We start from the raw sequence: 25324 nt of genomic DNA on the forward strand, positions 1-25324 counted from the left end.
AGTGCTGTCCAGTGGCTGATTCAAGAGAAGCCCATTGGGTAGCTCCTGGCTCTGTTGAGCAGCCTGTCTAGCTAGGACTGCAGCTTTGACCTTCAGGATGATGCACATTAGCTAATTAACATCCTTACAGATTTGTCTTTCCAGAACGCCCTAGCGGTGGCACAAGACTGGGCAACACTTCTGCCTCCCACCTCTCTCTCACCCCCCCCCCCCCTTCACATGTCTAACACTGGACGCAGGGAAACATGCATGGCTGAGCCCTCCACTTCCAACCAGTCCTAGACTTCCTTGAATAGTGCACTGCAGGGTTTAGCACTCTCCTGGGCAAGGCTGAGCCCAACTTGACCACTTGCCCACTGGGCACGTACAGAGAGCACCGTAAGTGCTGGAGACGGTCAGCTAGACTTTTGCTTGACCTAGCTTAGTGAGTTGTTTGCTTTAATTACAAAGCCACATGGCCAGCCCAGTGTACTGGGCTTCTTTCCTAGTGAGAACTCTTCTCCAGCCCATAGTCTCCAATAGCACTGGGACACCTGCATTGCTACACGAATTCTGCTAGCTCAGGACAGTAGCAGCAGCAGCAAACAAGTCAGTACAGACTATATGCCCTAGAGAAGGAGAGCAGCATGCGCCATCCCCAGAGCACAGGGGTAAGGAGAACATTCTCCTGGCACAGGCTGATGCTGCCTACTATGTACAACTAACCCACTGCCAGCTCCTTCAACCAGCTGGCCCTAGAATTAGGGAAGTGCTGCCTAGTTTGTGTGTGGTCCTAGTGAGGAGGGGAATTTCACTGGGATCTTCACTGGACAAAGCCATTCAGTGAAGTAAACAATGCAATTACTCCCCTCCTCTGCTACACACAAGCAGCTGTAAGCAGTTGAGTTCAGAAATGTAATAGATTATGATTGCGCATAGTGTGATACTAATAACCCAACCCTGCACTGCTCCATGCTCCCCCTGCAACAGAAGGAGCAGTTCCTACACGCACCATCATCTCCCTGGGCGCTCTCTCCTTGAGCAGGGCAGACCTGCTGCTAGGCTGTTTAGATTATAACCCAATAGTGTATCCAGGATTGGGACTAAAACCATCTCTCACTTTCTTGCACCATAAATTCTCTAGTTACATTGAAATAAAAAATGCCTATTTTTGTAAACTCAACTTGGTCCAAGAGTCTCTTTGCCCTTGTGTGGGGCCTGGAATGGAGCCCACCTCAGTCTGTCCCCACCGCCCCAGTATCTGTCAGCAGGACAAACCTCTCTACCCAGGACCACTGCCCACGTCCTGTCCTAACAGAGGGGGCTGGCATTCCTGCTGCCCCTGCACAGGGGGCCAGGCCATTGCTCCCTGACAGCAGCCTCAGCATCTGGCCAGGTGCTGCCATCAGACGAGATTTAGGTTTGCCTCCAAGTGGCAGGGGTGTCAGTGGGCAAAGTCAAAGCTGTTCAAAAGGGAGCCTGCTGCACGAGCAGCACACAGACAGGCGCTAGCCAGGTTAACAGAGCATGGCTCTGCAGAGCAAGCAGGAGCAGGGGCAGTAGGTGAATGGGAACCCTGCTGCACTGACCAGTCCTAGGAGGTTGCATGGAGAGTTATGCAGAGCAGGAACAGCCTTCTCCACAGCAGGCTCCAGCAGCCTGTCTCTCCATGGACTTTGATGGCACACCCAGGCATTCAGCGAGCTGCATTAAATGCCCATGCAGAAGTGCCACAGCCTGGCACAGTTAACAGGCTGTGAACCAAGCACCTGTCAGTGGCTCTGCCTGTGCTGGATGCATGCACCCTGGTGCTGCAGGCACAGGAGCCAGTGCTGGCCTGCCTGGCACATGCCTGGGCACCCAGCTGAGAGAAGCAGCAGCACATCCCGCAGAGTAACTGCACACAGCTCAAGCCGGCTGGTCCCAGCAGGGGTCAGCCTGGCCCTGGGGAGAAGCTAATGGAGCTGTGTCTGGGAGCAGCATGAGGGATGGACTCCCACTGCCCCAGAATGCCCCACACCCAGTGCTGGCTCCCAGCTCTGCTCCCAGCCTTGTCCCTCCCTAGACATGGGATCTGGCTCTGAACTCGGCAGGCAGGCAGGAGCAGCATAGCCACTGGGGGTGGGGCAGGGGAGAGCTCTGGGTCAGGTGCATGATGGTGGTGAGGGATCCCTCACATAGAAACTGCCAGCCTGGGGATTGTAACAGCTCCACCACTGAACACAAACACCCAGATCTCAGGCAGCTCTGCACCACTTCACACCCCACCCTCGCCTGCTGGGCTCTGGTGCCCAGCCCCAAAATCTCAGTCCAGCTCCACGAGGGCCTGGACTTGCACTGGGCAGACTCAGCCACTCTCTGCAGAGCTGGGAGAGTCCCTGAGGCAGAAGCCCATGGGGGGGTAAGGGGCGGAGGAGGTACACACTGCAGCCCCCTTTGTGGGAATACAGCCTCTGAGCTGCCAACCCCAGCTCTCACCTGCCCGCCGCCTCTGCAGGAGGGGAGCTCCCACACCACAGAGCCTAGGGGGCTGAGCGGGCCTAGGAGTGCCCCCCAGCTCCCTCTGCTCCAGCCCCAGGAGAGCAGTGCCCCCACCCCCCCAGCCCCCCACAAACCCAAACCCCCCCCCCCCCCACATACCCACCCACGCACACACGGCCTTGGGGCCAAGACATTCAAGCAGGCCTCCCAGTGTGCTGGCTCCCCCAAGCCCCACCCACAGCAGCTTGTGGGCCACAGGGCCAGTTACACTCCAGCTTCTCCAGCTGCAGAGCACTCTGGCACCTGGCATAGGTGCCCTGAGCTGCCACCCGTCCCCCACGGGCAGGCCACCCCCTATCCCCAAGTCCTGCCTGTCTACGCTGCTTCCCAAGCAGCACGCTAACCCGGAGCCCAGCCCCCTCATGCTGGGGAAGCGTGTCCCCAGGGGACTCTCTCCGGGGTTCACATTCACAGCCTGCCATGTCAACAAGCCTCATCCCTTGCTGGGTGCAAAACACCCCCTCCTGCTCTGGACCCCAGACGCCTTCTGGGAGCTGTGTCCAGGACGTGACAAGCTACATGAGCCTGAACGCCTGCTTCCCGCACCCAAGGGCCCTGTCTGGTCTCATTAGCGCTCTGCTGCTGCTGGCTGACAGGCTCGTCCCCACACACACAGCTGGCCGGAGGTGTGCGCACACGGATGCTGCATGAAAGACAGCCACGGTGTCAGCGGCTCTCAGTGCCAGCACACGCAGCAGGGGCAATGGTCAAATGTGGGCACGCAGCACAGACCCTCAGGAGAGCTAGGGGGCCTCAGTTCCACTCCAGCCACAGCTGGGGAAAGGGGCAGTCATAGAATATCAGGGTTGGAAGGGACCTCAGGAGGTCATCTAGTCCAACCCCCTGCTCAAAGCAGGACCAATCCCCAACTAAATCATCCCAGCCAGGGCTTTGTCAAGCCTGACCTTAAAAACCTCTAAGGAAGGAGATTCCACCCCCTCCCTAGGTAACCCATTCCAGTGCTTCACCACCCTCCTAGTGAAAAAGTTTTTCCTAATATCCAACCTAAACCTCCCCCACTGCAACTTGAGACCATTACTCCTGCACACGGGCAGGGAGCGCACGGAGGTTGTACTGTCCCTGGGGCTCTCATGTTCGGGGGAGGGGATTTTCACTCACCCCAGCACCCGGAAGCCTTTCCACCCCTGTGTGTTTCAGGTGCCCAGCCGTAACTCCTGCTCTGAGTGCCTGGCAGGGGGTGCTGCAGGGCCCTAGAGGGGTGTAGATAGCAAGGCTGGGTTCACGCCTGCAGCCTTTGTGGAGCTTTGCGCAGGTATCAGCCGGTTACTGACGTCGGGCAGCATCTTGCACAGCACTCAGCCTCTTCCCTGACAGTCCATTCAGCCTCACCCCAGCAGCCCAACGGGACGGATGGAGTCACTGAAGTAGAGACTTGGTTAACTGCAGCAACTCCACGGCAGAGCCAGGAACAGAACCTAGCGCCCTCCCCCCACGGCCATCCTGCTTGCTCCAGGGAAGGTCACAGACCAACAGCAGCAACCAGACCCCAGAAGGAGTGGGAAATCTCTGCTAGGATTCCTCCCCCACTGGTTTCTAAACTCGACACCTCCCATCGACACTTAGAATGCCCATGCACCAGGTGCTCCTGCACCTCCATCCCCCACAGTAGACACAGGGAGACCCGGGATGCAGCTCAGCCTCACTCTGACCACTGACTCATTTTACAGTTGCTCTGGGTCTGTCGACACAGCACATAAGGCTGGCCCGTGCCAGCTGACTCAGACTGCAGGGCTATAAAACTGCAGTGTAGACATTCAGACTTGGGCTGTTTCGCGGTGCAAGTGCTGGGAGGGAGGGGGGAGAAGCAGGACGCGGCGGCCTGCTCAGGGGAGGAGGCAGAGGTGGAGCGGAGGCAGAAGTGAGCTGGGGGGGGGGCAGGGAGGTGCCAGTGGGTGCTCTGCACCCACCAATTTTTCCCCGTGGGTGCTCCAGTCCTGGAGCACCCACAGAGTTGGCGCCTATGGGCTGGAGCCCAGACTACGGGACCCTCCCCCAGCAGGGTCCCAGAGCCCAGGCTCCCATCCAAGCCCGCATGTCTACACCACTGTTTTGCAGCCCAAGCCCCAGTCAGTTGTAGACAGACCCTGTTTTCTCATGAGACGGCAGTGGGCAGCTAGGTGATGGGCACAGCACATGACAAGGAGGCAGGTTGCAGGAAGGGAGTAGCAACATGAGGGGTACATGTGTGCTGGGATCAGCTGCCCCTTGCTCACAGCTGTACCAACATTAGCTACCTTCCTACAATGAGCTATTATTCATGGACCCCCTCACACCCCAACGGGCACTCATCTAAGAGATGGGCCATGCCATGACCAAGTGTGGGAAGCTCTGGTCTGAGCAGGGCCAGCCACCCTGAAAGCTTTGCTTGGGGGAAGCCAGCTGTGTGCCCGTGCACTATCATACAGAAAGGTCTAAGGCCGGGGCTAAATCGTTCCCAGGGCACTGGGGCACAGGCTAGCCTCAGCATCCATCCCTTTCTGGAAACAATCCCAGGGCACGCCTGGGGCACGAGTTGGCCAGTCAGAGAATGGTGGCACAGGACCGCATGCAACCAGGGGATGAATGCTCTGGGAGGAGCCGAGGGCAGCCTGGATGCAGGGCATGGTCCAGGAGGAGCTGCCTCCAGCGCTGTGGGCCAAGGTAGGGGCCAAGCTCACCCTAGTCCCTGCTGCTGTGCTCAGTGCAATGGCCAGCACAGCCCAGCATTGACGGCCAAGTCCTGGCAGAAAGGCTCTTACGCTACGTCAATCAGACATGGTGCCCACCCGGGTCCAGCACGAGGGGTGGGAGGATCTGCCAGGGCAGCCAGGAGAGCAGACTAGGGGAGCAAGAATCCCACAGCAGACGCCCTCTCCCTACTCCCAGCACAGTGCCCAGGCGACATGTCTTAGTCCTGACTGTTCTGTTGCGAGGAGGGGGGAGGAGAGTGCTTTGCAGTTCCGTGGGGTAGAGAGGACTCACCCTGCCTCCTGCCCAACAAGGCTTTGCTCCGGTTTGTGCTTTTCCTGTGCTCTGATCTCCCCGGTGCTGCTGGAGGTCTCCTTGGAGAAGCAGAGAACTGAGGTGGGAGTCCCCGGAGCCTATGCGTGGAGACAGCTGCCTCCCAGGCAGTGGAGTTAAATGGGTGAGAAGAACCCAGACAAGAATCTCTCCCCCTCTCCAGTAATGTGATCTCACTGCCTGTCCCTCACCCCACCCAGCTGGGCAGAGCAGGGCCAGGCCAGCCATGGAAGAAACAAGGAAACCAAGGTTGTTTCAATCACACACACCCCCATCAGGCCAGCCTCCCACATCACAGGCCCCTTGCATTATGGGCGCATCAGCTTTAACTCTCTGACCAGGCGCTTCCCTCAGCGTAAGGAGGCGGGGCAGCGCAGGGTGCCAGGCTCACATCCCTGCAGGATTCCAGTGGGAGCCAAACTCCCCCGCTCCTGCCTCAGGAAGCCTGGCGGGGATGCAGGGCTATGCCCTGAGGAGGAGCCCAGGGACACACACACAGGACAGCTGAGGGAGCAGGGCAGAGCGCTGCAGCCTGCTGCCCCATGGGAGCGCTCACTCTAGGCTCTGACCAGCCAACCCCTCCCCACAGCAGCCCAGTGCCAGCCTGGCTGCTCCAGGGGGCTCTCTGAAGCTGGCTGTGCACAGGAAAGCCCTGCTGCCATTGCACAGCTGCCTCTCTCGGGGAAGGCCCAAGTGGGAGGGGTCCAGTGCCCACACTGCCTCTGCCTCAGTTCCTGCAGGGGGAAAGGGGGTACTCAGAGCACAGAGGCTCATTGAAGCCACTCAGGTCTCTTAGCAGGGATCAGACTAGCAATGAAGACCACAGTCCTGGACCCAGCCTCCCTACTGAGGGCTGTCCCCCCAGAACACACCATCCTCTCTCAGCAAACCCACTCAGGGCCCTGATCAGGTGGCTGGGAGCAGCCTGCTGAGCCTCCCGGGGGCTGGCATTTCGGGTCCTAGCTGCTAGATCACTATGGTACATTGGGAGCTGCCACCCCTGGCTGTGCTCTGGGAGAGCACACAGGCCCACTGAGCTACTGCTGCTGTGTGGGCTGGATCCATGACACACATGGCTGTGCCCCATTCGGCCTGTCCTTGGGCAGACACCACAGCCCGGGCTGTGTACAGCAATGCAGGGTATCAAACTTGTCCTGAGTCCATGCAAAGTTCTGCCAGGCCTGCACTTGCCAGAAAACCGCCAACACAGCCTGGATCCCTGCTCCTGCCACTCACTAGTCCCAGCACGTGCGTGGTTGGGAGAGACAGGCCCTGAGCCACCTCCTCTGAGCCCTGTACAGCTCAGCTGGCCAAGCGGCTCTGCACCCACTCAGTTAGTGGGATGCCAGCACAGCACAGAGGAGCAAAGAGCGGGACGCAGGCACTGGGGCTAACGCACCTCCCAATGTCAGTAGGTGTTGGGCACCACTCATCTCCCTAGCTCGACAAGGCCTTTGGCTGAGCCATGTGGGTCCTGATCTTCACCAAGCACTTACTGCTCTTGCTACAAACCACCAAAGTCAAAGGCAGCTGGGTTGCCAGCAGGTTGCTGGAGGGAGACTACTCCTGACTGGCATTTAGAGAGCACTTGCCACTCTCCCATGAGTCAGTAACCTCAGCACCACCAGGGACTACAGCTAGGCTGATGCTAGAGCAGTCACCCGAAGACCAAGGGAGCAGCTCAACTCCTGGCAGCCAGCTAGCCCATCTGCAGAGCCCCGGCAGGGCTGGTGCCCACTGCACATTACCTCAGGCTGGGGCCAGGCTAATTTTAAGGGTCTGGGCAATGGGGCTTTTACTCCACAACCTGTTCTGACATGTGCCTTGTGCACTATGATTGTCCATGTGGGATCCCCATCCTATAAGGGATGAATCTGTAATTATGGTTGCGTTGCGGATGGGTGGAAGAAAAGAAACTCCTTCTCACAGCTGATCTGGTTTCATCCACCATACGAGAGGCTCTGACTTTTGGTAGGACTGTTACCCTGTCATTCATGTTGTCCTTGTCCAGTGTGTAAACAGACCGAAGCCAGGCCTGCAGGCAACAAAGGTGGAGTCTGGCAAACGGTGTCACACACGTACATGCCACCACGCAGCCTAGTAGGGAAAGGCAGATCCTGATTGTGGCAAGAGGTCAGAGGGTGACTTGGTTTAATCAGACCGTTCACAGCCTGAACTCTGTTTATAGGCAGGTAGGCTTCTCCTGAGGATGTCTCTAGGGTCGCTCCTATGAAATCTATAGTCCTCAGAGTCAAAGTGAGAATGTATTTGTTTATGCAGATCCCCAGTGATCCCAGAAGGTGGAGCAAGAACAGGATAGCCAACCAGGCCACCTGGCTTGAGCTGCCCATTAGTAACCAATCGTTCACATACAGGAAAACAGTGCGGCCGTTGCGTCTCATCTGGGAGAAGACTCACCATTGAGAAGACTCTTGCAAAGACCCTAAGTGCTGTTGTCAGCCCAAATGGGAGTGCTCTGAACTGGCAGTGCTCTTGCCATACCATGAATCTGAGAAACCTTCTGTGGGACTAGTGAAAATCCACATGAAAGTAAGGATCTTTCATGTTGAGGGCCACAAACTGCAGGGAGGGAATTACAGATGCCAATGTTGCCATGCAAAATTTTGATTTGTGAATAAAGACATTTAGGTGGCATAGATCAAGAATTGGTCTCTATCCTCCATTTTGGGAGGGAACTCAAATATGGGGAGTAGAACTCCTTTCCTTGATGTTGGAGTGACACCTGCTCTACCGCCTAACTCTGAAAGAGGAAGACCCCACCTCCTGATTAAGGATGTCCTTGTGAGAGTGGTCCCTGCGAAGGGGTGGGGAAGGGGGTGTGTGGTGAGAAGGTGAGAGAAACTCAACTGCTGGCATATACAATTTAAAAGGTTATAGAGGATTTTTTTAAACTAAGGGCTGGGGGAAAGCTGACTGGTGTAGAGGAGTACATGGTTTGGGCAGAGCCATCCCTTAGTGATTAATTTATTAAAGGGGGAAATTCTATATCCTAGTAAAGAGTGTATGAAAAAAGTTGTAAAGTACAGGTAAGAGCTAGTGAGGAACAGCCAGATGAAACAGTGTCCCATTTAAATATAACACATGAAGGCAAGCAACTGAATGTTGACAAAATATACAAGTGCTTATACAGAAATGCTAGAAGTCTAAATACTAAGATGGGTGAACTACAGTACCTGGCATTACATAAGGATACTGATGTAACAGGCATCACAGAAACTTGGTGGAATGAGGATAGTCAATGGGACATGGTAATACAGGGTATAATATACACAAGAATGAGAGTAGGTTGTGCTGGTAGGAGAGTGGCACTGTATGTGAAAGAAAGCCTACAAAAGCAAAAATTGAAACAATATGGGAGTTCAACTATCCTCACATTGACTGGGTAAATGTTACCTGCAGAGAGAAAATTTCAAGACACCATCAATGACTGCTTCGTGGAGCAGCTAGTCCTGGAACCCACAAAAGGAGAGGCAATTCTTGATTTAATCCTAAGTGGAACACAGGATCTGGTCCAAGAGATAACTATAGCTGAACTCTCCCATGAGTAATAGTGACCACATGTAATTAAAATTTAACATCCCAGTAGAGGGGATAATACCAAAAAACCCAAAGATGGTAACATTTAACTTTAAAAAGGGGAACCACATAAAAATGAGGACATTTGTTGGATGGGAATTAAAAGGAGTTGTCACAAGGGTTAAATGCCTGCAGGTAGCATGGGTACTAATTAAATCACCATAATAAAGGAACAGACTAAAAGACTAAGAGGACCAAAAGAATGCCACAATGGCTAAACAGCATAGTAATGGAGGCCAGGTAAAAAGGCAACCTTTAAAATTTGGAAGTCAAAACCTAGTGAGGAGAATAGGAAGGAGCACAAACTCCGACAAGTTAAATGTAAGAAGGCAGGCCAAGAAAAAAAAATCTGAGAAATAATTTGCTAAAGATGCAAAAATAGTAAGAATTTTTTTAAATGCATCAGAAGAACTTGTAGCTAGACAAATTCAGACTGGAAATAAGGCATGCATTTTTAACAGTGAGAGCAATTAACCACTGGGACAATGTACCAAGGGTCGTGGTGGATTCTCCATCACCAGCAATTTTTAAATCAAGATTGGATTTAAAAAAAAAATCTGCTCTAGGAATTATTGTGGGGCAGTTCTCTGGCCTGTGTTATATAGGAGGTCAGACTAGATCTCAAATTGTCTGTTCTGACCTTGGAGTCTATGAATCTATCTAAAAGCAGGAAGCCTGTCAAACAGGGCAGTGGGGCCACTAGATGACAAAGGTGTTAAAGGAGCACCCAAGGAAGACAAGGCCATTACAAAAAAGCTAAATGAATTCTTTGCCTTTGTGGTCACTGTGGAGGATGTGGGGGAAATAACCACATCAGCACTATTCTTTCTGGGAGACAAATCTGAAGTACTGTCCCATATTGATGTGTCAGTAGAACACTGTTTTAGAACAAATCGATATATTAAACAATAAGAAGTCACCAGGACCAGATGGGATTCACCCAAGAGTTTTAAACGAACTCAAATATGAAATTACAGAACTACTAACTGTGGTATGTAACCTATCACTTGAACCAATTACTGGAAGGTAGCTAATATAATGCTGATTTTTAAAAAGGCTCCAGAGGCAATCCTGGCACTATATCCAGGATTATATATATATTTAATTACAGGCCAGTAAGCCTAACTTCTGTAGCCGGCACATTGGTAGAAACGATAGGAAAGAACAGAATGATCAGACAGGTAGATGAACATGATTTGTTCGGGAAGAGTCAACATGGCTTTTGTAAAGGGAAATCATGCCTCACCAATCTATTAGAATTCTTTGAGTGTGTCAATAAACATGCGAATAAGGGTGATCCAGTGGATATAGTGCATCTTCAGAAAGCCTTTGACAAAAACCCTCACCAAAGTCGCTTAAGGAAATTAAGCAATAACGGGATAACAGGGAAGGTCCCCTCATCGATCAGTAACTGGTTAAAACACAGGAAACAAAAGGTAGGAATAAATGGTCAGTTTTCACAATGGACAGAAGTAAACAGCAGGGTCCCCCAGGGATCCATACTGGGACCTGTCCTGCTCAACATATTCATTAGTGAACTGGAAAAGGGAGTGAACAGAAGTCCCAAAGTTTTCAGATGATACAAAATTACTCAAAATAGTCAAGCTGACTGAACAGTTACAAAAGGGTCTCACAAAGCTGGGCAACAAAATGGCAGATGAAATTCAGTGTTGATAATTGCAAAGTAATGCACACTGGAAAAAATAATCCCAACTATACAAATATAATGATGGGCTCTAAATTAGCTATTACCACTCAAGAAAGATCTTGGGAGTCATCATGGATAGCTTTCTGAAAACTTCAGCTCAGTGTGCAGAAGCAGTCAAACAGGCTAACAGAATGATAGAAACTATTAGGAAAAGGATAGAAAACCAGAAAATATAAAGCCACTATAAAAATACATGGTGCGCCCACACCTGGAATAATGATGTTCTGGTTGCCCCATCTCAAAAAGGATGTAATGGAACTGGAAAAGGTTCAGAGAAGGGCAACAAAGATAATCAAGGGAATGGAACAGCTTCCATACAAGGAGAGGCTAAAAAGATTCGCGCTGTTCAGCTTAGAAAGGAGATGATTAAGGGGTGATAGGATAGAATGGTGTGAAAAAAGTGAAAAGAGAAGTGTTATTTATTTACCCTTTCCCACAATACTAAAAACCAGGGGTCACCCAAGTTTAATACAAACAAGAGGATGTACTTTTTCACACAATGCACAATTAACCTGTGGAACTCATTGCTATGGAATGTTGTAAAGGCCAAAAGTATGACTGGGTTCAAAAGAGAACTAGATAAATTCAGGGAGGATAGGTCCATTAATGGCTATTAGCCAAGGTGGTCAGGGATGTAACCCCTTACTCAGGGGGAACATAAATGTCTGACTGTCAGAAGCAAGGAAGGGAACATAGGGGTGGATCTCTCAAAAAATTGCCTTGTTCTGCTCACTCCCCCTTAAGCTTTGTTACTAGCCTCTGTTGGAGACAGGAGACAGGACACCGGGCATGGCATCAATACTTGTGTGCGGTCCTTGAGCACTCCATCCAAAGAACCCCTTAGCTAGCAAGTGGGGCTGGGCAGTGGCCGTAGAGGTGGAAGAAGCCATGTATTAGGGTCTCTGAACTCTGCTTGCGTAGTGGCTCATAAGGGCACTAGTGCTGAAAGGTCTGTGGGGGAAAATCTGGGTCTAAGTTTGCTTGTGGTGTCTTCTCTTCGAGGATGAAGTGTAAATACCTAGGAAGCAGAGGGTTGTCTTTGAGTCCTTAAGAGAGCATAGTGACCTCTCATTGAAGATGTTAGACTTATCATTCAGAACCTTCCCTTTGACATGCTGAACCTTCCTGGGGAACCCCAAAAAATGCAGCCACAATTCATGCCTCATGACTACAGCTGTGGTGATGGCTCTCCACTGCCTCTTGGAGTGATGTCTTAGCCACCAATCTGCCTACATCAATGAGGGCTTGGAACTGAGCCCTGTCTTCCTGAGGAAGTTTGTCTCTGAATTCCAGAAATTTAGAATAATTTGCAAAGTCGTACTTTGTTAATAACTGGTAGTTAGCAACACTGAATTGGAGAGTAACTGATGAAAATATTTTCTTCCCAAGAGGTCAAGATATTTAGCACCCTTGTCAGTTGGGGTGGTCTTGGGGTGCTGTGCTCTGGACCTCCCTGTAGCTGCCTGCAACACTCAGGAGTTGGGCGCTGGATGAGTAAATAAAATCTCTGCCCCTTTAGCTGGCATGAAATATCATTTTTCAGTCCTCTTTGGGGTAGGGACACAGGAGGCAGAGATGTGCCACACAGACCTGGTGGGTTTCCAAATGGTCTCATTCACTGGAAGGACCACCCTAGTAGGGCCAGAGGGCTGAAGGATGTTCGGTAAACTATGCTGTGTGTTCTAGACCTCCTTGATATATCTGAAGCTCGCTTGCTGCCCTCTGTAACAGCTCCTGGTACTGCGCATGGTCATTGGAGAGGCAAGGGGAGGAAGGAGCAATTACCTCATCCGGTGAGGAGATTGACACACCCCAGCCTCCTCTGTGCCTCCTATGGGTTCTGTCTGGGCTCATTTCCCTCACGGGGAGGGTCGTCTGGAGCATTGGATTTGCTCAATGAAAAGGTAGGGTCCTGCTCTACCAGTGGTACCATTGGTAGCGGTGGGAGGATACTCCAGCTTGTGGACGTAGAAGGGGAAGACTCTTTTCTTTGATGTGGGTTTTTTGAGGGTAGAAATGTCTCTAAGTACAACTGAACCCCATAGAAGAGGAGACTCTGGATAGGGCAGAGCAAAAATATCCTGTGAGATAAAGGTTTAAGTCCTTTATGGTATTTTGGGAGCCCTAGGGAGGGGACTAGTGGATCTGGGGTGTCCAGTGATCACCAGCAGCCACCTCCCCAACTGGGTGGAGCGGGACTCCTATGGGCCAGGCAACAGAAGTCATATGGTCTATCCCAGGTGGTGCGCTGGCCCCTGCTGGACACCAGGGCATGGCTTCTCACCAGCACAGGCAGCTGTTGGAGACCCGGGTTCAGGGACTCATTGGATTCGTTAGAGTACCCTGATCTCTGCCGCTTGGTGCCAGCTCCCTGCCTCCAGCCCCATCCCTTGCCAGGCTGCCACCGAGGGAAAGGAAACAAGGCACCCCCACACCAGCCTGAGGCCCATTCCCTCTGCTGTCCCACTATGGGAGAGGTTCTGAACTGGCAGGGCAGGGGAGTCAGGTGTGGCAGGGCCCTTCCCTAAAGCTGCTCCAGGAGGGATTACATTTAATCCCTTCCCACTGGCCCACTGCGGGCAGCCCTGCTGCGGCCAGCCCTGCCTGTCAATTGTTCTCATTAGTACATTTCTGTGCTAGTGAAAACAGATCAACAATAACTAGAACCAAGCCCAAGGCAGGGGCGCACCGAGCAGGGCTCCCCACAGCTCTGCTGACAAATCCTGGCCTGGCACTGCAGTCTCTGCTATTCTAGCCTGGGCTTCCCCCAACACAGCTGTCAGTGCCCCTCAATCCAACTCTCAGCCCCCCGCTACTCTTCTGTTCTGCCGAGCAGCAAAATGCTGGTGCTGAACTTGACATCCAGGAAGGATTAAATGGGGCCAAAATCAGCTTCCCTAATGATTTCAAGCAAACTGGAATCCAGGCCTCCAAAGTGATAAAAGTGGCCTGCCCAGCCAAAGCAGAGGGGTAAAGCACTGGGACTTGTGCCCCAGTCAAACAAGCCCCCGATTCTCTTTGCAGAGAATGCTCCCCACACTTGAACACCGGTAGTTAGAGCCATCCCTTTCTGCCTTCCCCCTCCGGGAAGCATTGGGAAGTCATGTGGTAACAACCACCCAGGGAGAGCTGTATAATGAGCAGTAGGACAGGGTGTGATGGGAGAGCTGTGACTCACCACAATTAACACCAGCGTGACCAGAGGTATTAAATACTGCAGTGCTTCTCTCGAGCCCACTCTGTCCAGCCCTGAAATAGGATGATGGTCAGTGCAGGTCCTCTCATCAGCTCTGCTGGGGAAACGCTCCTCTCTTGGCTCCAGGGGGCTCGCCCCACCAGAGAAGGTCTGTAATGAGATGCCTTGTCGCCTCCTGCCCCATGGCAATGCGTTGCTGGGGTAACTGGACTGCTCTCTGATGCTACACTCAAATACCAGCTGAGTCTGCCTGGCTCCAGGCCCCCTCCTGTCAGGCACCTTCTGAACTCTCCTCTCACTTGACCACTACACCACCTCCAGCTCAGGGCAATTCAGTCATGGGAGCGGGGTCCAGGCACCTGTACTCCAAGAGGAGCCAAAGCATGGGCCAGAGTGTAACAGCGGCCCATTGAGTATTCCAGCCCTGGCTGCAGCCGCCTGAGCTCTGAAACAAGAGAGTGCCAGCTCAGGAATCTCCCCTGCAGACAAGCGAGTGCAGGGTTTTATGGATTAAACAACAGGCAAACAAAATCACGCAGCGATGGAAGAGCTCTATTAGGTCCCTCTGGGCCTGGCCAGGACTAGCCTAACCACAAATGCCCCAAGCAACAGGGCTCCAATCCCAGCCCTGGGGGAGATGTTTTCCTGACTAAACAAGCCACAGTGCAAGGAACTTTCCCTGATATTTTCAGGAGCACAGGAATTGCCAGATGGGATCAGAGCTGAGGTCCATGCCGCCCAGGAAGCTGCTGCCTCCACGCAGGGACACCTGGGGGGGGCTGGATTACAGTCGCTGCGTTTTGCTCACTGCCCTGCCACATGGCAATCTCCTGTCTGAGCTGCTGGCCACTGCCCCCAAGGGCATCTGGAGACTCCTGTTCCAACCATGAGGTTTAACTCAGATGTGCACTGTTCAGGGGGTCGGGGTGTGTGTGGGGACGGCGCTTGCCTCACTGCTTGGAATATGATGCCTGCCCTTCCAAGGGTTAGTAGTGTCCATGGTCGGGGTTGCTGCTCACCCTTCTTTCTGACAGCCAGCAAGGGAGAGGAAGAGGGGGCCCAAGAAGGGGCCTGCTGAGGTTCCACAGCTTGGAAGCCTTGCTGATTTCCACGTCAGAACTGCTTGGTTCACATAAGGACAGAGATGGGTTTTACCAAGTGCCAACCCACAGCCTTGCCAGCTGCCGAGAGTTGAACTGGGATCTCACACATCCCCTTATGGAGGCTCCGCTGGGCCCCTGCATACCCGTAACACCACGCTCTTCGTGCTGCCCTCCCAGAGTTTGCATGGGTCTGATTGCGGGCACAAAGGAAAGCCTTTGCCCCTCCCTCTGGCTGACAGGTCCAGCAACCTGAGTAGGGGCAGGAGCTGTGGAGGCCAGGGCAGGGAGGTGCCCCCGGAGCTCACTCCCCATCACAGTGCTGAGCCCCTTCCAAAGGGAGAGCTGCCAGCAACAACAAGCAGTTCTGTGAAGTCTATGGGAGAGCAAAGCCTGTTTGCATTTGCAAAGCAGAAAAGGCCACTGATTAGTGACCTTGCGCTGAACACTTGGCACAGTCATGCTCAGGGCTGTGTGACTGGTGCAGGGACCGCAGGAGACAGGATATAATTAGATGCATTTGTGTACATCTTTGAGTCCTTGAGAGAAGGATCAGAGCGAGTCTGACTGCAGGGCTGAGCGGCCCAGCCAGATGGGGCTCTGCTCTCTGCAAAGCCAGGGACTAACTTGTTCCACATGCACAGAGGTAAAGTGGGATGCGGAGGATGGGGACTGGGGTCTCCCAGCAGGGGACGAGGCAGAGCTGGAGCAGAAGGCATTCGGGGAGAATGCACGTGCGTTTACAGACAAAGCGAAGTGGATCTTAGCTAGCCTGAGCGGCCCACCTGGACATGGGCTGGGATCTCAGCAGGAAGCACACATACATACCCAGAGCCTGCAGGACATGCATTCAGCCTGCACCACGGCCCCTGGGCGTTCTGAGACAAGAAGGAGGAGAGGGTGTCCTGCCTGGCAGGACCGTGCTGCTCCCCTTCCCTGGACAGGGCTTGTCCATGCTGTTGGTCTCATGGATATGGCCGCGAGCACAGCAGCGTGCTTGGGCACAGCGCAGCCTGAAAGGGGGCAACAACTGTTGCTGCCATGACACTCAGCCACCTGGCCAGTGAAATCACTCATGGATTTGCCAGCCCCTTCCCCACAGTAAGCTCCATGCATGGTGATTTCAGGGGGCACCTAGTTCAGAGGCCCCTTGGCTCACAGGCTGCTGCAGTGGACTACAGGCATTTGTGTCACTTCCTTACACCACAGGGACACAAGGACAGCAAGGATTCGACACCTTCCCCTCCTGCCGTGGGGCAGGAGCAGGACACTGGGAGCTGCTGCCAGCTACGTCTGGGATCTCCATAGTTCCCAGGTGTCCCTCCAGCCCCTGCCTACCTCACACACAGCCAATGCAAGCCCTCATCCACCCAGAACACCCCTGGGAGAGCTGGCCCTGCCTGGCAGCAGTGCTGGCCAGGATGGGGACTGGAGAGAAGTGGCCATGCCAGGGCCTGTGACTGATGTGAGGCAAGGCAAGTGCCAGGCCCCCACCTGCCCAGGTGAGCTCAATCTGTATGTGCCCAGTGCTAGGCAGCCCACATGGAGCCTAGAAGAGCAGCTCACCACCCTGGCACTAAGAAGCCGCCAGCCCAGAGCCAACTGAGGGAGGCAGAAGGTTACACATGGAAAAGTCGAGGGTCGCATGGCACCACCCTGCCATTTCCTATAGTAACAGCACATCAAGGCTTTGGGACCCCGGAAGGCAGAGCTGTTCTCCTGACTCACCTAGGCTGCCAAAGCAGGCTCCATCTCAGCCGCACAAAGGGCTGAGTCTCCTGCCAGGACACCCTAAGAGCAGCCAGCTTAGAAAGGCAGTTAGCTCATGGGGTAGAGGACTAACCTGGGACGCAGGAGACCCGGGTTCCATTTCCTACTCTGCAACTGGCTCCCTGGTCTCAGCAAGTCACTCGGGCTCTCCGGCCATCAGCTGCCATCTGTAGAGCGGGATAGGAGCCCTGCCCTGCCCCAGTGAGGCTGGGGAGTGACACGTGAGCTGGAGTGGCCCCCAGACGCTACGGCGATGAGGGCCACGAAGTATTTTACACAGCTGGTTCTAGAGGTGTACACGTGTGTGCAGCCCCGCCTGAGGGCTAAACTGCCACCAGTTAAGAAGAAAGGCAACACCCCAGACAGCAGCACAGTGGAGGTGAGGCACGGGCAGGTGTCCGCTCGCTGCTGCCATGGGACACAGGCCAATCTGAAAAGGAGCGGGGTGTACGGAGCAGTGGGGGCGCTGCGGCAGGAGGACAGCAGGGCTAGCTCTGTGCTCAAGGGAGCACGCCTGCCCCCTCCACAGCTAGGCAGGCTCAGTGGTGAGCTGGAGCCAGTTCGCACCGGTTTGCAAGAACCGGTTGTTAAATTTAGAAGCCGGTGTAGAACCGGTTCCTAAAGGGGCGGACGGGTGAGCAAACTCCGGCCCGCCTGAGCTCCCAGCTGGGGAGGCTCCCCCAGCCCCTCTCCCGCTCCCCCCCACCCTCGCAGAGCCCCAGTACGCTGCGCTGCAGCTCCTGCCGCTTTGAGCGGCATGGTAAGGGGGTGGGGCTGTGAGCTTCAGTGGCCACACGGCTTCCTTATACAGCAGCATGGTAAGGGGGCCGGGCCAGGAGGAGGGGTTGGATAAGGGGCAGGGAGTGGTTGGAGGGGGCAGAGGCTCTGGGGGTGGTGGTCAGGGGACGGGGAACGGGGGGGGTTGGGTAGGCGTGGGAGTTCTGGGGGTCTGTTGGGGTGGTGGTGGATGGGGTCAGGGCAGTCAGGGGACAGGGAGCGGGACGAGTTGGGTAGGGGGTGGTCAGGGGACAAGGAGCAGGGGGGGGTTGATGGGTTGCAGGTTCTGCGGGGGGCAGTCGGGGGCAGGACATGGGTTGGAGTCTGATGGGGGGAGGGGGAAAAGAAGAGACAGGCATGTGCGGCTTGTACTCACCGCGTGGTTCCCTACCGGGTCTCCTTCCGTCTCCTAGGCCCTGCCTGCCCAGTGATGAGCTCCCAAAATCCTAAGAACCGGTTCCCTACCGGGTCCTCGGCGGCACTTTGGTGGCGGGGGGTGTGTGTGTCTTCACTTGCTCCGGGTTTTCGGCGGCATTTCGGCGGCAGGTACTTCACCCAGAGCGAGTGAAGACACACCCCCAGCCGTCAAAGTGCCGCCGAGGAACCGGTAGGGAACTAGTTCTTAGGATTTTGGGAGCTCATCACTGGGCAGGCAGGCCTAGGAGACGGAAGAAGTCTCAGCAGAGCCGAGGCAGGGCAGAGCAGCAGTTGGGCCAGTACAGAGGGAGTGAAGTGAATGTGTTGTCCAGCCCACCTTGTGGGGCAGATATGTTGGCCCTAGCGACCAGCACACACCCGGCAGGGACTCCCATCCCCAGGCTCTGAAAGGCTGAGTCCATCTCCAGCTACACCACAGCACAGCCCCATGGCAACACTGCCTCTCGCAGGAGGAGTCACTCACCCTTGGAAGTCAGTGTCCATGAGGAGTCGGACCAGAATCCCCGTCACAGCCACAAGGATTGGATAATGATCCACACTCTCTAGCCCTGGGGGACAGAACAAAGCCAGAGCAATGACCATGGCTGGGAAGGCCAGGCCGTACCCCACCCCAGCACATGCCCGGCTCTGACAGCCATCCTTCTGTTTGCAGCAGCCCACCTCAGCTGCACCCATGGCTGCGCTGGGGGAGCCTTGGGCCAGAGGCGCTGCCTCCTACTCCCCCAAACCACATAAGCACCTTTCACATGGCCCTGGTCGCAGGCATCTCCCCATGGCCAGCACTGACTTCTCCAAAGCCTCAGGAAAGAGGGGCTACCCCCCACCCTGGGGCTGGTGCCCTGCTCTGGTGTGATATGGGAGGGAGGCGCTGACTGGAGCCTTCCCACGGGAAGTGTAGATGAGCTGTGTCTCAAGGGAACAGGGGACATTGATGAGACACCATTCCCTGAGGAGAGAGAGGCTGACTCAGCAGTACCACAAGGCCCAGGGGCTTCGCCTCGTTACTTCCCAACAGCATGCTGGTTAATCTGCTGGCTATGCTTCAGCCGTCCCCTGGCAATGCAAGTGGGGAGATGGTCTGCGATGCAGGGACAGCAGGTGGCTGCTAGCACAGCACTGTCCTTCCCCAAATCCAGCCGCGCAGCCCAAGGACAGACTCAGCAACGCGTAACTAGACAAGGACTTCTGCCTGTGCCAGTGAAGGGCAGGGAGATCAGCCTCCATTCTACGGGCACCTCCCATCCCAGCTCCCAGCCCCCTTTCCAGTTCCCTAGAGTGCCCACATGGCAGCAGTTTAACAGCTGCTCAGAGTTTGGTGCCTGGAGACCCCAGAGGCCAGGACCCAAAGGGGAAGTGAGGGAGGCAGAGACACCTGCGGTAGGACAGAGGGTCTCATGGAAACAGCCAAGGAATCGGGAGTGAGCACAATGCTCAGAAGTCCTGTTCACATCTCCTAGAGCCTGTCCTGCAAGTACCCATGGTTGGGTTGGCAGGTCACCCTTCTGTCTGACTCAGAAGAAGAATGCCCCGTGCTATATCCCCAGCCCGCAGCACCTGAGGTTCCTGGCCACATAGCCCAGCACCCAATGACAGCCCCAGAAGATCACAGACCGGGCCTATCTCTGCAAAGCACTCACACAGCCACATCACTCCACTGGCAAGGGGGAGCACCTGAATCCCCTGGGCCCCCCGCACAGCCACCAGTGAGTTCCTGACAAGCAAGGACGCAGCCAGGCCCAACAAGAGTGACTCACCTGGCAGCCGGAGGTTGACCACTCTGTCGAACAGGTTCCGCTCGGCTGTCACCCGATTCAGCACCTGGTTCAACAGCTGTGCGGGGACAGGAGAGATGTCAGGAGAGATTGTTCCTATCTCCTGGACAGGGAGCCCGCCTGAGCAGGACGGAACAGCCCCTTTCCAGCTGTCAGCCCCAGCCCCAAGTCAGCACGTCGCCCTCAGAGAGCACACCTGCCACGTGCAGGGCCTTGGCAGGAGATAGCCCCTCTTCCACTAGCTACTCCTGAACCTCCCGCCAGCCAGACAAGAGGCATCTGGCTGAGCGCATCCCATGGATTGCTAAGGATCCACACCACAGAGCACAACAACAGAGCTGACTGCAGCCCTCCCATCCCTACCAGGGCGATGCCTGGGGGAACTGCAGCTCCCAGCATGCAGCGTTCCATCAGGAGTGGACAGTGCAGCTGCACTGCATGAGACAGCAGCAGCGCAACACTCCCTCTGTGGGTGCACGCTGACTCCCAGCAGGCCACACACACATCAACAGGGCGCGCAGTGCAGGTAGCCCCTGGTGGGCAATGGGCCGCAGTCTGCAGCGGTGAGAGGCTGAACACATGGGCAGTCACACCGGCTGCATTCCAGGCTGCAGTCAGTCCGAAGGAAGCTCTCACCAAGGAAAAGCTACAGTCCCAGGCCACATCGTGGCCAATGGCAGAACTAGTCAGAGTGGGCCAACCAAGTGCCAGCTGTGAGCAGGGCTGGGTGTAGGTGCTTGCTGGCTAACAGCTGCCAATGGCCTGAGGAGCTCTCTGCTGAGCCCACGATCTAACAGGACTAGGACTGCTGGTCCCCAAGCACAGCAAGGAAACAGCTCAGGCCCAGGAGGCTGCTGAGCAATCACATACAACCAAGCTCCACCCAGACAAGCAGCAGACTTCTGCCTTGCCTGGCAGTGAAACTGAATGTTGTTAGGCTCCAGGGTGAACCCCCACTGGGACAGCTGAGGCTCTGGGCGTGCCCTTTCCAGCACACAGCCCACCTCAGCTCACTCAGCACGCCTGCTCTGCTGCCATCATGGCTACTCTTCTTTCAGCTGAAAGCAAATCCCTGGGGCAGCCAAGTAGGGCCGGCTCCAGCGGGACCCCCATGGCACAGGACAGGTCTGGTGCCAGCACCACCTGGGCACCCAGTGCTCCCTGTCTGCAGCAGGGCGAGCCACGGGAGCAGACAGGCCCACTCTCACTCTCTCCCCCCCCCCCCCTCCAGCCCTCACTCTGCCCTACCTGCATATATATAACTCCCTTCACTGGCCTTGTCCCCTCTCAAGGCAGCGAGGCCCCACCCTGGCTACATACCGTCTGACCCTGCCAGCATGCCCTCTTGTGGTCTATCCTGGGACACAGGCATGGCACACAACAGCATGCCTGGGGAAAGCTGCTGGTGGTGCTCCCCTCTCCTGTACTGCACACCTCCTGCAGCCCCCCGATTACAACCCTGAGCATACAGGAAGCGAGGGGCATGCCACTGCGCTCCGACAGGTGGCTGGGCACGGAGCTGTGCTGCCAGCTCAGCTGGCCAATGTGGGCCCCAGGGGGCTTGTACCTAGTCACTCCTGGCACAGCATCCCCTGCCTGGAGCCCTGGCCAGATGACATGGCCTTGCCCAAAGTAACCTCTCCGAGAGTGGAGACACAGAAGAGAGCCTTAAGACCTAGTGCAGCCTTGGGCCTAGCACAGGCCAGGGAACATCACCTCGCAATTCCAGCCAATGACTGGTGACTGGCCAGAGCAGAGCTCTGGGAAAGAGACGTCCAGTCTCGATTTACAGATTCCCAGGACGGAGAATCCCCCCGGCCCAGGCAATCTGCTCCGAGGGACTAGGGCCTCACTCAGACAGCTGGGGTCATGCTTCGTTTGATCTTTGCCAAATTCAGCTCCCTGTCCTGGCTCGTGCTCTGCCTTTGGCTGCTGGATGTCAGAGCCCTCTGCTCACAGCCACATTCTCCCTGCAGAGGAACTTGGCCTGGGGTCAAGTCACCTTTTACTCCTCATTTCAATAAGCTGCTAGTGCAGCTGCTCTGCACACCAAAGGGGACTTGTAAAACCAAGCATTATATCAGTTCAAGGCTACGTGCGGATGAGGACTGCAGAAGGGAAGTTGCTAAACTGACTTTAGTTATCCTAGTTTTAGCCACAGGGCTGTGGCTGGCGATGGAGGTGCCAGGGATGGGAATAGCAGTGGGTCATGATTAAGGAGCAAGGGCAGAGCTGTGGAGGAGGAAATCCCAGAACAGCAACAGCAGGGGGCTGCAGGTCAGTCGCCGGGGGCACTGGCAGAGCTGAGAAGGGGTGGAAGCTAGGGACTGGAACAGCAGAGGGCTGTCGATTAGGATTGAAGGGCATTGGCACAGCAAGAGTGTGCGCCCAGGTCTGGAATACCCAACCTAACTTGATTTCAAGTTCAAAGTAAGGCCAGGTATCCCCTCCCCTGCTTCCCTTGAGTTCACAGCAAGCAGATTAATGCATCTCCTCTCTCTCAGGGCTTTGTACAACTGCCATCTCCGCATGATCTGAGCAGCTACCATGTGAAAGCCACTGGCATGGGGAGGTCCTCAGTGTGCAGTCCGGAGCGTGCATCTCATCTCCCTCATGGGGCTGCAGGAAGTTCTGCCTGGGATAGGTTTCTGTGGGGTAGGGGGCTGATGAGGTGCCTGCTGGAAAAGCTTAATCACACAGGAGGGCTTGGCAGCGCCTAGAGTCAGCCAGATTTCTCCCACAATAGCTGCCCGCAGGTGCATCAGCCTGAGAAACTGATGCTGGATCCCCTGGGTTGGTAGTTTTAACAGGGACACTCGGGAAGGGGGCTCTTTATTCATACCATCCTGCCACCAGCAGAGGGTGCTCTCGCCTGCTCCACCGGCTCCCAGCATGGGGGTGTACCTGGGCGAGTCTCCTGAGCAGCAGCTCCGAGGAGGGCCGGCTCCAGTCGAGGAAAATCTCAGGGGCCAGTGTGACGGTCATTTCCAGTACCCTGAGCAGGCTCACGGACAAGTCGAAGCACGTCGCGCACACCTTCAGCTGACGGCTGTCCACAAAGTTCCTCTCCAGGCGTTCTGCTGCCTGCTGGATCTGCCCGGGCACAGGGCACAGCTCAGTACAGGGCCTTGAAAGGAACAGAGGCCTCCACCCGCTCATGCACCCGTCAGGGCTGTGCTGCTGGACTCCGTAGGCAGGCTGCCCTGGCCTGGCTCCCAGAACCCACCCCTGCATAGCCTACTGGGGTCCCCGCTAGGTGCCGTCCAGCCAAGCCCCGGCACTCACCTCCTGGATCATGCCAATGAACTCCGAGAAGGCCCAGTTGAGCTGGTTGAGGACGCTGTTGAGGAAGCTGGGTGCCATGTCGCAGTCACTGCTCAGCAGATCGGCCATGTGCCGCTGCAGAAGGGTGGAGGGGCACGGCTCTAGGAACAAAGGGCAGTAGCATCAAGGGCAGACCCAGCACTGGGGCAGGGGGCAACCTGGGATGCCCAGCTCAGGGAGGGGGGCAGCTGGGGTAGGCAGAGGCCTGGTGCCATGCAGCACTTTAAGGCCAGGCAGGAGACTGAGCATGAAGCCCCTCGTGCCTGGCTGCTGGACAGTGAGTAGAGATGGCAGGTGCCCTGCAAGGCTAGGTGCACAGACTATTCTGAGCAGAGCTTGCCCATGGGCTGCCAGCACTGCCCTGCATAAACTGGGCCACAGCTGTGCACCGTCGCGGCTCTTGCTCCCTTCCTTCCTCCCAGGGGAACAGCAGCCCTGCAGCCAAGTGCTAACCAAGCCTCTCATGCTCGGCTCCAGAAAGCCCCAGACCAGCTCAGCAGTAACTCTCCTGATGCCAGCATCTCAGTCGCTGCCCCGCGCCCAGACACCCGCACCCTCATGTGGGCCCTGGTCTGCCTGGCTGCACTCAGAAGGCCAGTGAGGAAGGTGCTCCCTCCCTAAGATGGGGCAGAGCCCTCCCCCAGGGCTGCACTCCCGCAGCCCAGGCAGGCTGTTGCAGAGAACCTAAGGCTGTTTCTTGGCACTCCCACCATTGCTCCCCGGCTCAGCCCTCTCGGCGTTGGCAGCCCCCGGCACAAACACACTGGGGCCCAATGTGGCTCAGCCAGCGTCCCTCCCTGGCACAGTTGGGGCTCGGGCCTAGGCACTGCCCAACAGGGAAGGGGAAGGGAGGGGAACGGACACTGCACCGCAGCCCCTAATCACTGCCACAGCCGCAGGGCCCAGCACTGAGCCATGCCTGCTGCAGCAGGAGAGCTGCCATGTTCCTGCGTGTGGGGCAGAGCCCCGGCGGGGAAAGCAGATAGCAGCAGCTCCCTGCAGCTGCAGCGCAGTGCCCCCGCATGTCCTGCTGAGTGGAGCCACCCCGGTCTCAGCAGCCAGAGCCCCGCTCCCAGGAGGGACCGACTGGCGCCAACAGCGACCCTGGGACTGGCTCAGACAATGAGCAGCAGGGCCTGAAGCTTCCTGGCCCTTGCCCTCCCCCTTGCAGCAGGGAGCCCGCATGCTGCAGACCAGGGCACTCTTCCCTGCCCTCCTGAGGGAGGGAAGGGTGCCTGGCCTGGCAGCGCGCTGCTCCTCTGAACACTCCCTCCTGCCTCTAGCAAGGGCCAAGGTGCCCGGGTCTAAGGGAGGTGGGCCTGCTTTCCAGGGCCACCAGGCCGAAAGGGAGCAAGGGCTGTGCCAGCGTGGACTGCCTGCATGGACTCCCAATGGCTCAAGCTGCTTGGGGGGTGCCTCTGGCAGTTGGACCTGGTGCTCTGGGGTGGGGGAGCAGCACTTCCCTCAAGCCGCCCCTGAGACACAGCCCATGCAAATGGGAACTGCATTGGAATCAGCCCCTTGTCCCCCTGCCCCACCCAGGCAGGGGCAGGACCCAAGGGCACCTCTGCGGAACATGCTCCCTTGCAATTAGAGCAGCATTCATTATTGGTTCAGGGGCTGCACAGACCAGCAGTGCCAGGAGCCAGGCCCATTCCTCTGCCTGCTCAGACCTTTCCCAATCAGATGCAGGGGCACCCAGGAGCAGAGCCACACCACCGCTGCCCCTGGGGGTGCAGCAAGCGTGCCACACAGCTGCCAGCACGGGACATGGGGATGTTGCCATGGCGCTCTCTAGCCCGCAGGCCAAGGCAGAGGCTGGTGCAGCTCATACCCTGGATCTGCCAGCTCTGTCCACTCTCCAGTCACAGCAACTCCCCCATCTCTCAGGCAGGAGGCAGCCGCCCTGCTCCATGAGTCAGGAAGCCACCACCATGGTGATGGCAGCCCTAGGTGAGTGGCTCCCCGCTGCACAGCTGCAGCAGGGGCTCAGGGCACTGGCATGAGCTGCCCCCTCTCCCTGGCACAGAGCTGAGAAGAAGGCCAAGGAGCCCCTCCCCCGCTAGGGCTCCCATCAGGACTGGAGTGGGTGGGGGGAGGG

At 56.0% G+C, this 25324-nt stretch overlaps 1 protein-coding gene across 1 annotated transcript in view; it reads right to left on the reverse strand.

Moving 5' to 3' along the window:
* Positions 1-25324, reverse strand: part of RNF123 (ring finger protein 123) — a 126254-nt gene that overhangs the window by 28961 nt on the left and 71969 nt on the right. The window contains exons 32-35 of the mRNA XM_024211346.3: positions 23185-23324; positions 22804-22992; positions 19882-19957; positions 18591-18675 (exon numbers count right to left, since the gene is read on the reverse strand). Of these exons, the coding sequence (XP_024067114.1) occupies positions 18591-18675; positions 19882-19957; positions 22804-22992; positions 23185-23324 (490 nt within the window). The remainder of the gene's footprint in view (positions 1-18590; positions 18676-19881; positions 19958-22803; positions 22993-23184; positions 23325-25324) is intronic.

This window comes from Terrapene carolina, unplaced genomic scaffold (genome assembly GCF_002925995.2).
Source record: "Terrapene carolina triunguis isolate 2854851 unplaced genomic scaffold, T_m_triunguis-2.0 Scaffold310, whole genome shotgun sequence".
NCBI classification, from domain to species: Eukaryota; Metazoa; Chordata; order Testudines; family Emydidae; genus Terrapene; species Terrapene triunguis.